Genomic DNA, 13,236 nt, shown 5'->3' on the forward strand with positions numbered 1-13,236 from the left:
AATAATGGATTCTAAAAATTTTCCAAGACTGAATTTTATTTTGGTTATAAATAACATTGCTGAAATAATTGGCAAATTCTGAATCATATTTGTAGATTAGATATTCATAATGAACCATTTTTAAAATTTTGGTCTTTACACTGTATGTAAGATAACTCCTTGCTTTTAGGAATACAAATATTCAGCAATGAAAAACAACATGCCTGCAACTTAAAAATGATTCAGAAAAAAGAAACTTTGTTATATACTTATAATTATATTTACTAGAAAGAGAGAAAGAAAAGAGATAAAGAAGAGTAAGAGAGAAGATAAAGAAGAGAAAGAGAGGAGAAACATTTTATCAAAGTTGATAAAATGTTAACATTTGGGTTAACATTTCTCTGTACTTCAATATATTAAACTTTTATTAATCTAAAATTGTCAAAACACAATATTTCTGAAAGAAATATTTTTATAATAATATTAACAAACAACAGTATACTCAATTAAATAAACCATGGATCTGTATAAGTACAAGTAAATGAATAAATTGAAAGTTGGATGAATAATATTTATATAGTCTCCAAGTACTTCCTCACAGAACATTAAATAATTAAAGGGAAAATATGACATAACATAAGATATATGTAGCAGATAAGACCTTTAGTAGCTAATGTTATTATCAGCAATGATGGAGAAATTAAAATATAGGTCTTCATCTTGGGATTTAAAGAGAAAAATCACAGAATCACTTTTGTGATACTCTTGCCCAAAATATGTAACCTTGTCTCAATCATAAAGAAAAATCCATCTTAGGCACATTCTAGAATCATTATTCTTGAAAAGATTCAAGGCCATGAAAGTCAAGGAAAGATTAAGGAATGTTTGAATCTAAAGGTGTCTACAAAATACAATATTAAGTTCATTTCATGGATCTGAATGGAATTATTTTGTTATAAATGACAATGTGAGGCAAGTTGCAAAACATGAAAAAAATAGATTTCAGTTGTAGAAGGCATTTGATAGAATGTATTAGTATTGGCTCTTTCATTATGAAGGTTGCATTGCAGTTATGCAGCATGTTCTGACTTTTAGGTAATATTAAAGAAGTCATGAATAATGACATATGACAGCCATTTACTCTAAAATTATTCCATGGGAAAAATGTACTTTATGCTAGAAGTTGTAGCTAGACTATTATTTTTTCAAGAAAGAATAAACAAAGAAAAAAGGCAAAATATCTTAAGCAAATGTATTTCTCATCATGAAAGAATTATAAGTTAGTGCTTTATACTAAAATTATAAAATTTAAAAATATGGTTTTTTTCTTGTTTGTAAGGAATATAAATTTGATGACACTATAATTGTGATACATTAAAACATGTGATGTTTAGTTACACCAAGGTAGTAGTACTGACCACTTTGGGTAATATTTAAATGCAACAATTTACATAGTTTGGATACATAGAAATCAATAAAAACTGTTATGCACTTGCACTTCAAATTTTATTATAGATGCAAAGAAGTAGTCTCATGTTTTGAGAATTTTACACAAGAATAATACAAACATATTTTCTTCAATAAAGTTTTTAAAATATTATGGCGATAGTCTGAAATATGCAATACTATCTTTCATATCTATTTTTCTTTAAAAATCTCTTTGGAATCTTTGTGATGCTTCCACAAATAGATCTTGTCTTGGCTTTTTAGTAAATCTTATGGAAGAAACTCCAATTAGTCTAGATTCAAATTCTGTAGCAAATGGAGAGAAAAAGGATTATATTTTTTTACCTCAAAGGTTTCATAAACATCAATCATTAAACAAAAAGTTAAAAAATTTTCATTGTTCAAAAAATGAAATTTTTTTTTACATGTGTACGACCACAATACAAAGTTACTATGAAACAGTCTGCCCCTAGTTTTGTATAGAATTGTCACTGTGAATGAGTATCAGGGTTTCAGATTTTCCATCCCTCTTCATGAATATAACAATCATGCTCCAATAAGTTGCCAGGAAACTGCTTGGAGACATGGAATCTTGCCCACCTTTAGACCACTGACTACAGGACTCCATCAGGTGGTATGAATTACATACTATTCCCTAGGCTCCATGAACCACAGTGTGTGTCAGGAAGTTTTCACATTAGATAGACCCACATGTCTGAGTACATTAACAAGTAATGATGGTGATATTCTCCTTGAAATTGCTAAGTTCTCAGCATTCTCTGAGTGTGGTGGGGGCCAAAGGAGCAGAGGAGCTCAGCTTATTCATGCACATTACTGGTTAGGACTTTTGGAGCTAGAACAAATAAAGTGTTGAATAATATTTGTTTCCCCAAAACCCCCAAAGTTATGTGTGAGTAAAATTAGAAATCCTGAACAGAAATATATTCTTTTCTACTCTATTAACATTAGGAAATCTCAAGCTTTTGCTGTTATTATTCATGATATATTTGTCTGATATGTGTATGGGTGCTCTACATTATTTCATTTTTCTCTATTTATTTATGAGAGTTTTATTCCATTCATTCATTTTTTGTTGTTATCCAGAGACAACTTTTATTTTCATTTTAAATCTTTTCATTTCTCATTTTTATTACATTTGCCTCTTCTCCTATTCTGACTCTGCTTACTCTCACCACTTTTACTCTACTTACTTTTTTGAAAATATGTTCCAATAATTATATTATAACCAGGACATAAATTTTTTTTTGCAGGTAAAACTCGTTATTTCCTACTCTATCTTTTCATTTTGTGATGTTCTAGAAATCATTTAAAACATATTTTATGTACAGTGGATATATATTTTGGTTTATGCTGTGATCATTATTGGAGTTTATTCTCTCCTGTCAGGAGCCAATATGAACTTGGTGTGAAGCAAATTGACTTAGAAGCCACTGACTTCTTACAAAGCTATGTCAGGTTCAGCACTGCACTGGAGATGGGTGGACCAGCTGGAGCCACACAGCTACACAGCCTTTCAGAGTTGGGTGTGGCCTGTCAAGATGCCAATCAACTTCATTGCTGCAAGAACCCTAACACACCAAAAGGCAATATTTCTCCTGCTAAAAACTTATCTCTGCCTTTGATCTACTCTCCCTTAAATAAACAACTTGATCCTTTTTCTAGTTGTTCAGTTCCAGCTTCTACTGGGATTGGGGAACATTTCAGGAGCTCTGCTTTCCTTTTCAAACTTAATTTCTGGCTCTGTCTCTTATTTCTTTACTAATTATTTGAGACTTTCTTTTTTCCCAGGTGGCTTACACCTTCTGAGCAGGAAACTACCCTGGCAAGGTGATGGTGGCTCTGTGATACTCTCCCCTTACAGAGATACTTGTGAGTGAAAAAAGTAACATGTTAAACATGCTCATTTTTCAGATGTATTCCTCACCTATAAACCCTGTCCAGGAAACATCCCAAAGAGAAACTTGCACACTACAAGTACCCAGGAGACACTATGGAACAGAAATCCATTCAAATGCATGGAAACCTACCATCTACTAACACAGACATGTTAACATGAGAACAGAGGAAAAATACACCTCCCAAATCTCATGATTTCTCAATAATTGCATCCAATGACTTAGGTCTAACAACATCTAGGTACTAAGAAAAAATATGTTTAATAATTGAATTGATTTCTTGGAAGGAAATGACATAAAATCAATAGAAATTGTATGTATATTAACAGAAAAGTACCCATCCTGAATCATTTTCCATTAACAGGCAGTTTTGTGTCTCATTTGAGTCTGGTATCTTCTTTAGTAAAGACACAGGAATTTATGGAGAAAAACATCTTTAACATTGTCATGGGTGACAGCTAATGTGAAATTAAACACTGAACCTTTGGGAATGAAGCTATTTTTACATGAATGTGTTCAGCGGTCATTGCATTTATGCATGTTCCTAGTTTCTACTGATATGATATTCTCCAATTTATCATTCACCATTTAAGGCTTTCACATAGATGAAAATGTGAACATTATTGGACAATATTAGTGCAATTGCTTGCATAAAGTTTATCTGGCATCCACCTTGATTGCTAAAGGTATTTTGATATTGATGACCAGTTAACTTCTCTGTACTTAAATATTTAATTGCTATGTTTGGATTTTCAAGAGTATTGTAGTAGGTCATTTCAATTGGCCTAGTTTAATGTCTAGAAGCAAGAAAAAGAAATGACCAGGAATTTAAATTGACACATATGCCTACCTTTTGCTGGCTATGTGCAGTATCATCCATATCATCCATATCAGAAGCCTCTTCTGTTCTGTGTCAGATGATCTGCCCACATGTGACTCTGCTGACAAATATACAGATAAACTACTTAAAAATTCATGTGAAAGACACATTATACAAATAAAAAGGAAGAGTACTAATAATTATATAATTTTATTTTCCCAGTTATATTTTTAAGTGAAGTTCTATTATAGGAGAATATATGTCATATGTGAAATTTTTATTGCTGCTTGTGTGTGGGCTTATGTATTTTAACCCAAAACATGTATCCTTGGCAAATACTATAATGCTTGTATTTATAATGCTCAGATTCCAAATATTTATATTGGGAGAGAGGGTGTCTGTAAAGTCCATGGTTTGCTGGAAACCCTGTAGGGGTTTGCCTCAGCCTCTGAAGTACCTGCAATTTTGGATGTATGCCTCTGAACCCCATGCATACTGACATCATTGAAGCATAATTTTTCTGGTCCAATACCTCAGAAAACTACTTAGGGAGACGATAGGTATTCACCATGTGCAATGCCTATAATAACTCACAACTTCATCCATTCAACTTGAATAAAGTTTTACAGGAAAAAAAATTAAATTTCCATGTAAACAAAAGTCATCACACTGTTTACACTTTGCTCAATTGTCATGTTCCTCATATTTCCTTGCTAAATTCTATGTTACCTTCCACACATTTCCATCCCTTTAGCTTTTCCAAAGGAACCCACAGAAGTGGGAGCTTGTCTCCTTACATTTTACATTTTACGTGTGGCTCTTTGCCACACCTTGCAGCCTGTCAATGTGACAGATTTATCTTAGAAATATCTTCTCTTCACCTTAGTCTTTGGGTCCCTCCCATATCTCAAGAGACATGCTCCGAATGAAAAGCAAGATTTGTGCTTGCACTTGATCTGGTTGTGTCTTTAAATGTAGGAACTGATAGTGTTTCTTGCATAGTTCCCAAAAAATATCCAATGCACAGCTCCAAATCATTTTTTCTACAGATCAGGATCATTTGAATCACCTTAGACTATAATGAACATATAGAAGCTTTGACCTGCTGAGTCAGAACAAGATTTTGAACATGGTCACCAAAAGATGATTCCTAACAGTTGCAGAGTGTCAGTGTGAAATTTGTCAGCTTCTAATTTCTTTAGGTTAATTTGAATGAAGCTCTGGATTCTTCCCTCAAAATAAAGTTTAGAAGAATCTTTAAGCTTCCCAAAGTTAATTTTAGATACCTGTGGATTTGGAAAGTGCTCAATTATAATTCCTAGTCCTTTCAACTAAACCATTGCTGTTTCTGCCCTAAAATTTTGCCCTAGTGAGTAGCAACATGTTGCATGTCATTAAATTGTACACCTGCCTAATCATTTAAGAAAAGTGAACTTAGCTCTGTGGGAGCAGGTCTTCAGTGCTCAATTCATTCCCACCTGTGAGTAAGTCAGGGAGGATGGAAAAGTTGTACCCTCTCCATCATTCAACTTTGGAACTGGAAATTCTTCTCACACTTTAAAAACCCTGTTCTTCTTCCTTCTTACATGTTGTTGGGATTTCCTACCCTCTCCTGAGTACCACTGGTTCTTTTTTACTTTTATTCGTTTTGATGATGTGTACTCATTACCTTCACCAGTCTTTATTCCCTCTTTTTTAGGCCTTTTCCTTATTTAAATTTACCTGTGATAAAAGCATGTCTCAAATGCAACTCACAGTTCAGTACCTTTATCTATACATCCAATTTAACCTGTGGCTGAAACCTACTGAGAGACTCCACTTCTTACATTTTTTTCTTAAACTTTACTACTTATTTAATATGCACATGTCTTGCACAATTAGTATATACCAGTGCTCATATTTCTTGGACATAGTCTTTCCAATGTATTTAGTCTTCTATGTGGTTCTTACCTTTTCCAAGTTCACTTATTCCCTTTTGTGTGCTTGCATTGATCTCAACAGATTCAGAAGCAGCACACATCTCCTGAAGTTGCTCAGAATCACCCTGGTAATGACAAAAATGAGTTACATATAGATATTATCATCACTCTTTGCACATCGCCATATTTCCAATTGTGCTGTCTTTGGAATTGGAGATTAGATTATTATATTTAGTGAAATAATATTTCCTTATAAGATTCGATCTTATGCAGCCCAGATGAAGGTGAGCTCTTCTCTTCATCTAGCTACCCATGGGGCAAAACCGGGAAAAAAGGAAAGAGGAAATGTGTTCTCTGACAACAAGCACTTATACATATATTCAAAGCATCTCACATCAGTGCTTAACTAGCAATGTGTGTATTCCCCAACAAAACTCTTTTGATGTTATACAGATTTGACATTTTAAACATAGGAGGGTTAAATTTTTTTTAAATTATATTTTTTTGCTTGTGGTTGGACACAATTCATTTATAATATAAATTTTACACATCCAGACTGAAAAATTAAGATTTCCACACTGAAAAGCAATATGTAGAATCCTCCAGATTCTAGGAATATAACTGTCATATGACCTAGTTTTTCCACTTCTTTTTTTTTTTATTGTTGGTCGTTCAAAACATTACACAGTTCTTAATACATCATCTTTCACAGTTTGATTCAAGTGGGTTATGAACTCCCAACTTTACCCCATATACAGATTGCTGTTTCACATCAGTTACCCTTCCATTGATTGACATATTGCCTATCTAGTGTCTGATGTATTCTGCTGTCTGTCCTATTCTCTACTATCCCCCCTCCCCTCCCCTCCCCTTTTCTCATCCCTGTTTAATGTAAATCTTCTTCTCAAGCTCTTTGTCCTTACCCTGTCCGTGTTTACTCCCCTTATATCAAAGGGGTCATTTGGTATTTGTTTTTTAACGATTGACTAGCTTCACTTAGCATAATCTGCTCTAATGCCATCCATTTCCCTCCAAATTCTATGATTTTGTCATTCCTTAATGCAGAGTAATACTCCATTGTGTATAAATGCCACATTTTTTTTATCCATTCATCTATTGAAGGGCATCTAGGCTGATTCCATAATCTTGCTATAGTGAATTGTGCTGCTATGAACATCGTTGTAGCAGTGTCTCTGTAACATGCTCTTATTAGGTCTTTAGGGAATAGACCGAGAAGGGGAATAGCTGGGTCAAATGGTGGTTCCATTCCCAGCTTTCCAAGAAATCTCCATACTGCTTTCCAAATTGGCTGGACCAATTTGCAGTCCCACCAGCAATGAACAAGAGTGCCCTTTTCCCCGCATCCTCTCCAGCACTTATTGTTGTTTGACTTCCTAATGGCTGCCAATCTTACTGGAGTGAGGTGGTATCTTAGGGTAGTTTTGATTTGCATTTCTCTAACTGCTAGCGATGGTGAGCATTTTTTCATGTACTTATTGATTGATTGTATGTCCTCCTCTGAGAACTGTCTGTTCAGGTCCTTGGCCCATTTATTGATTGGGTTATTTGTTATCTTATTGTCTAATTTTTTGAGTTCTTTGTATATTCTGGTTATTAGGGCTCTATCTGAAGTGTGTGGATTAAAGATTTGTTCCCAGGATGTAGGCTCCCTGTTTATCTCTCTTATTGTTTCTTTTGCTGAGAAAAAACTTTTTAGTTTGAGTAAGTCCCATTTGTTGATTCTAGTTGTTAACTCTTGCGCTATGGGTGTCCTATTGAGGAATTTGGGGCCCGATCCCACAGTATGTAGATCATAACCAACTTTTTCTTCTATCAGATGCCGTGTCTCTGATTTAATATCAAGCTCCTTAATCCATTTTGAGTTAACTTTTGTGCATGGCGAGAGATAGGGGTTCAGATTCATTTTGATGCAAATGGATTTCCAGTTTTCCCAGCACCATTTGTTGAAGATGCTATCCTTCCTCCATTGCATGCTTTTAGCCCCTTTATCAAATATAAGATAGTTGTAGTTTTGTGGATTGGTTTCTGTGTCCTCTATTCTGTACCATTGGTCCACCCGCCTGTTTTGGTACCAGTACCATGCTTCCACTTCTTGATTTGAATGCCAATGTACCAAAACCAGCATGTACATGTAACTTTTTAATGTCAATGTTTTAGCATTGTTATCACAATTATAAAGTTATGGAACTAACTCTAATATCCATCAAGGGGAAAATGTATATAAAAAAGATACTTGTCACTGATTTTGAGCACATTAGTTATTTATAAATCCCAATATTTTATATGAATTCAGTGCCCTAAATGTTCTAACATAAAAGTTGCAACAGCAAATCTCCTTAATTATACAAAGGAAAATACTTTAGTGAAAAACAGGAAACTAATGTATAATCCTCTCAATTCAAATGCCACATTTTCAGCAAACAAGGTAGTTGAATTTTCTCAGAGCTATCAACCAGAATTCAAAATACTGCCAAATTGCGCAGACAGAATGGCACTGCAAGATTTCAGAAAAAAACCTTCATTGTTTTAACTTTTATAAGATGGAACTCTTTCATAAACTGTGGTTATTGAGGCACCCACACAAGTATTAAGGTAGGTGTAAAAGAGAACTGAGACAGATCTGATGGCTCTGGGAAGCTAGACTTTGGTCCTGTGGTCTGCCTAAGGATGAAGAGTTCTTGGCACTTTCATTGAACGGTGTTTGAAGCTTTGTGAAAGCAAGTGCCAAGGTTATTTCTGGTAGAAAAATTGTCCTTCTACAGAACAACACACATGTGCAGACACACATGAGCAGATAGGGTCAAGCCACTCAGCTGGCTTGAGAGGCATTTCAAGTTCTTGTCTATGTTATCACCATGCTGATACTTGTAGACACCCTTCTGGGTATTACAATAAAATTCTGAGAGCAGACAACTTTGACAAGGGTCCCCTTGTAGTAATTCTGTGGGTGAGATCAGAAACCACTGCTTATCTTGAACTTCCCAGATTCATAGCCAACTCTCCGCCCAAAATGGTGGAGGTTCACCCTCATCATATGTTTTCAGGATAGTGATAGTCAGGAATGGGCTGAAAATTCTCATCAGCAATACATGTGTAATGCTTGTTGGACAGTTACTTGAGTAGAAGTCCACAGAGCACTGCATCTTTAAATAAGTATTTAGAATAATGATAGTGAAGGAGAGTGTGTTTTGAGAATTTAAGTGACAGAAGAATCAGCAGTGCTGGGGCATTGTTAGGTGCAATGATATTTTCCTTCAGTTTCCAAAAGATTCTGCAAGCAGACTATGACTGCCATGCTCCAATAGGTTGCCAGGAAACTACTCAGTGACATGGAATCTTGCTCATCTCTAGACCACTGGCTACAGGAATCGATCAGGTGGTCTGCATTACATACTAGTCCCTAGGCTCCATGAACCAGAGTGTTTGTCAGGAAGTTCCCAAATTAGATAGACCCACTTGTCTGAGTCATGAACAAGTACTGAGGATGAGGGTTTTCTTGAAATTGCTAAATTTCCTCAGTATTCTCTGAGTGTGGTGGGAGACAAAGGAGCAGAGGGGCTCAGCTTATTCATGCAAATATCAAGTTAGGCCTTTTGCAGCTAGAGCAAATAAAGATAGTGTTGGATAATATTTGATTCCCAGAAACCCCCAAAGTTATGTGTGGCTAGATTTAGAAATCCTGGACAGAAATATCTTTTTTTCTACTGTGTTAACATTAGGGAGTCTCAAACTCTTGCTGTTATTGTTCATTATTTTTTGGCCTGCTATTTGTATTTGTTTTCCATGTTATTTCAATTTTCTCTCTTTTTTTTAATGAGAGTTTCATTCTATTTGGGGGGGAGATTGGTACCCAGAGACAAATTTTATTCTCACTTTAAATCCTTTCATTTCTAATTTTTATTGCCCTTTCTCCTCTTCTCCTATTCTGTCTCTCTTTAGTCCCACCACTTTCACTCTACTTCCTATTAAAAATATATTCCAATAATTGTATCTTAACCAAGGCAGGTGTTTTTGGAGGTCAACCTTGTTATTTCCTACTCCATTTCTTCATTTATTGCTGTTCTAGAGATAATTTAAAACATAGATTTTATGTACAGTGAATACATGTTTTTCTTTATGCTGTGATGGTTGTTGGAGTTTACTCTCTCCTGACAGGAACCAGCCATGCACTTTACGAGAATCAAATAGACATAAAATCCATTGGGTAGGAAAATTCTGGTATCTGGGAATTTCCATCAGCAATCTTGCTGGTTTGAGAGACTGGCCCCAACCTGTGACTTCTTACACAGTTCCATCAGGTTCAGCACTGCACTGGAGATGGGTTGACCAGGTGAGGCTACACAGCCACACAGCCAGAGTTGGGTGTGGCCACTATGCTAATCAACCTCTTTGCTGCAAGACACCTACCACACCAAAAAATAACATCCCTCCTGTTTCCAGGTGTGGTGGTGTATGCCTGTAATTCCAGTGACACAGAAGGCTGAGCAGGAGGATTATGAATGCAAAGTCAGTCTCAGCAAAGAGTAAGGTACTAAGCAACTCAGACTCTGTCTCTAAATCAAATACAAAATAGGGTGGGGGAATGTGGCTTAGTGGTCTTGCAGCCCTGAGTTCAATCCCTAGTACACACACACACACACACACACACACACACACACACACACTCACACACACACACACACACACACACACACACACACACACACACTTTTCCTCTTTCTGAAAACTTATCCCTGCCTTTGATACACTCTCCCTTAAATGAAGAACTGGAGACATTTTCCAGTTGCTCAGCTGCAGCTCCACTGAAATTGGGGATCCATTTAAGAGCTCTGCTTCACCTTTCAAACTTAATTTTTAGCTCTGGCTCTTATTTCTTTACTAGTTATTTCAGACCTTCTTTTTCTCAGATGGCTTACATCTTATGAGTAGGGTGATGGTGGCCCCGTGATACTCTCCCCTTACAGTGATACTTGTGAGTGAAAGTAGCCTATAAAATATAGGCTCATTTTCAGCTCTGATACTCAGATGTAAATACTGCCCAGGAAACATCCCAAAGAGAAACTTGCACACTACAAGTACCCACATGAGTCTATGGAATAGAAATCCTTTCAAGTACATGGAAATGAACCACCTACTAACACATACAACAGGAGAACAGAGGAAAAGACCTTCAAAATTTCATGATTTCCCCAAAATTGCATCCAAAGAATTAGGTCTAAACACAACTAAATAGATAAGGTAAATATAATTAATAGTTGCATTGATTTCTTTAATTTTTTTTTTTTTTTTTTTTTTAGTTTTAGCTGACCAGTTAACTTCTCTGTACTTAAATATTTAATTACTATGTTTGGATTCCCAAAGAGTATTGTAGTTAGTTATTTCAATTGGCCTAGTTTAATGTCTGGAAGCAAAAAAAAAGAAAGAAAAGAAATGACCAGGAATTTAAATTGACACATGTGCCTACCTTTTGCTGGCGATGTGCAGTATCATCAATATCATGAAAACTCTTCTGTTCTGCATTGGACGATCTGTCCAAATGTGGCTCTGTTGACAAATTTACAGATAAACTTAAACTTCTTAAAAAATTCATGTGAAATACAAATTATCCAAATAAAAAGGAAGAGTATGAATAATCTTATAATTTTATTTTCCCAGTTATATTTTTATTGAAGTTTTACTTTAGGAGAATGTATGTCGTATGTGAAATTTTTATTGCTGGTGTGTGGGCCTGTGTATTTTACCCCAAAACATGTGTATCCTTGGCAAATACTATAATGCTGACTTCAGATCCCAAGTATTTATATTGGGAGACAGAGTGTCTGTAAAGTCCAAGGTTTACTGGAAACCCTGCAGGGGCCTGCCTCAGCCTCTCAAATACCTGCAATTATGAATGTGTGCCTCTGAACCCCATTTATACTGACATCATTGAAGAGTAATTTTACTGGTCCAATACCTCAGAAAACCACTGGGGGAGACATTAGGTATTCACCATGTATGATGCCTATAATAACTCACAACTTGATCCATTCAACTTGAATAAAAATTTTATAGAAAAAAATTAAATTTCCATGTAAACCAAAATCATCACACTGTTTACTCTTTGCTCAATTATTAAAATTTAAAAATCCTTTGTACTTAATTTTGTCCCAGATAAATGATCACATTTACACCTTAATAAAATGAATTCCATATTGTTTTTCTTTTTAATTTCCCTTTCTTTTCATATTTTTTCTATTAAAATTGCCTCTGTCATGCAAAATGTCCATGATTATACCTCTTATTCCTGACATAAACTGTTTTTGCTTTTCCTTGGGACTACTTTAGACATATTACAACTTTGGTATGGGGTAATAAACACATGAGCTGTAAAGTATTCAGTTTCCTAGCCAGTTCATCAGTTACTGAACTTGAGGGAACTGCTTTTATATCATGTTACTGTCAACAGGTTTATTTATTTTTACCTATAGTTGAATTTGTGATAAGAGCTAGAGGTGAAACTAGGGACCAGGGGTAAAGATTTTTCTAGAGAAAACGATGAAAGAAGACTTCAAAGTGAGGATATCCACTAGACAGAGGAAATGCTGAAAAAATGGAAGGCTATACATAGACACAGGGTTTAAATGAGACATGCTTGTCTGACTATATAGGGATTGGCAAGGAGAATGGCCAGAGGATATTGCAGGCAGAGAGAGGGATCAAATACACAGTGAGACAAAATTTGTATTATGAAAGACTCCTGGAGAAGTTAAGATGCTTGGGCTTCCTTGTGTTAAAGTGGGCCGATGGTCATATATGCAGTATATGCATAAATAGCAGAACCAACTTCAATGCAATATGCAGGTGACCTTGAGTGGCATGTGCATGAAATGGAGATGAATAATGAGAAGGCAACAGTACACTAGAAAATTGATGCATCCTGATTGGATGGCATTTTTCTCAAAATATAGAGAGTAGAAAAATTTCAGTGAGATGTATAGAATCAATTTTAACTAAATGAACAAAGACAGAAGGTGGGTCTGAGTAATTTGAGATTCTGTTATTCACATTTACAAATAAGATGCTTAATACAGTGCAGGAACTGTGAATGTTGCTTTCATTTAGCAAGTAGTTTCTCCTGAAGCAAAATCTTCCTCTG

The 13,236-nt window shown here is 35.4% G+C and overlaps 1 protein-coding gene and 1 long non-coding RNA gene across 2 annotated transcripts in view; both read right to left on the reverse strand.

Annotated features, from left to right (window-relative positions):
• Positions 1-512: 512 nt before the first annotated feature.
• On the reverse strand, positions 513-6,206 carry LOC144366502 (uncharacterized). Its single transcript, XR_013425565.1, has 3 exons — positions 6,112-6,206; positions 4,192-4,282; positions 513-1,731 (listed from the first exon to the last, which is right to left on the reverse strand). It is a non-coding gene; the product is annotated as an uncharacterized LOC144366502 (long non-coding RNA).
• Positions 6,207-11,438: 5,232 nt separating this feature from the next.
• LOC144366505 (uncharacterized) overlaps positions 11,439-13,236 on the reverse strand; it is a 30,477-nt gene continuing 28,679 nt past the window's right edge. The window contains exon 14 of the mRNA XM_078020761.1: positions 11,439-11,645. Coding sequence (XP_077876887.1) covers positions 11,491-11,645 — 155 coding nt within the window. The 3' untranslated portion in view covers positions 11,439-11,490. The remainder of the gene's footprint in view (positions 11,646-13,236) is intronic.

Source organism: Ictidomys tridecemlineatus, chromosome 1, assembly GCF_052094955.1.
Source record: "Ictidomys tridecemlineatus isolate mIctTri1 chromosome 1, mIctTri1.hap1, whole genome shotgun sequence".
NCBI classification, from domain to species: domain Eukaryota; kingdom Metazoa; phylum Chordata; class Mammalia; order Rodentia; family Sciuridae; genus Ictidomys; species Ictidomys tridecemlineatus.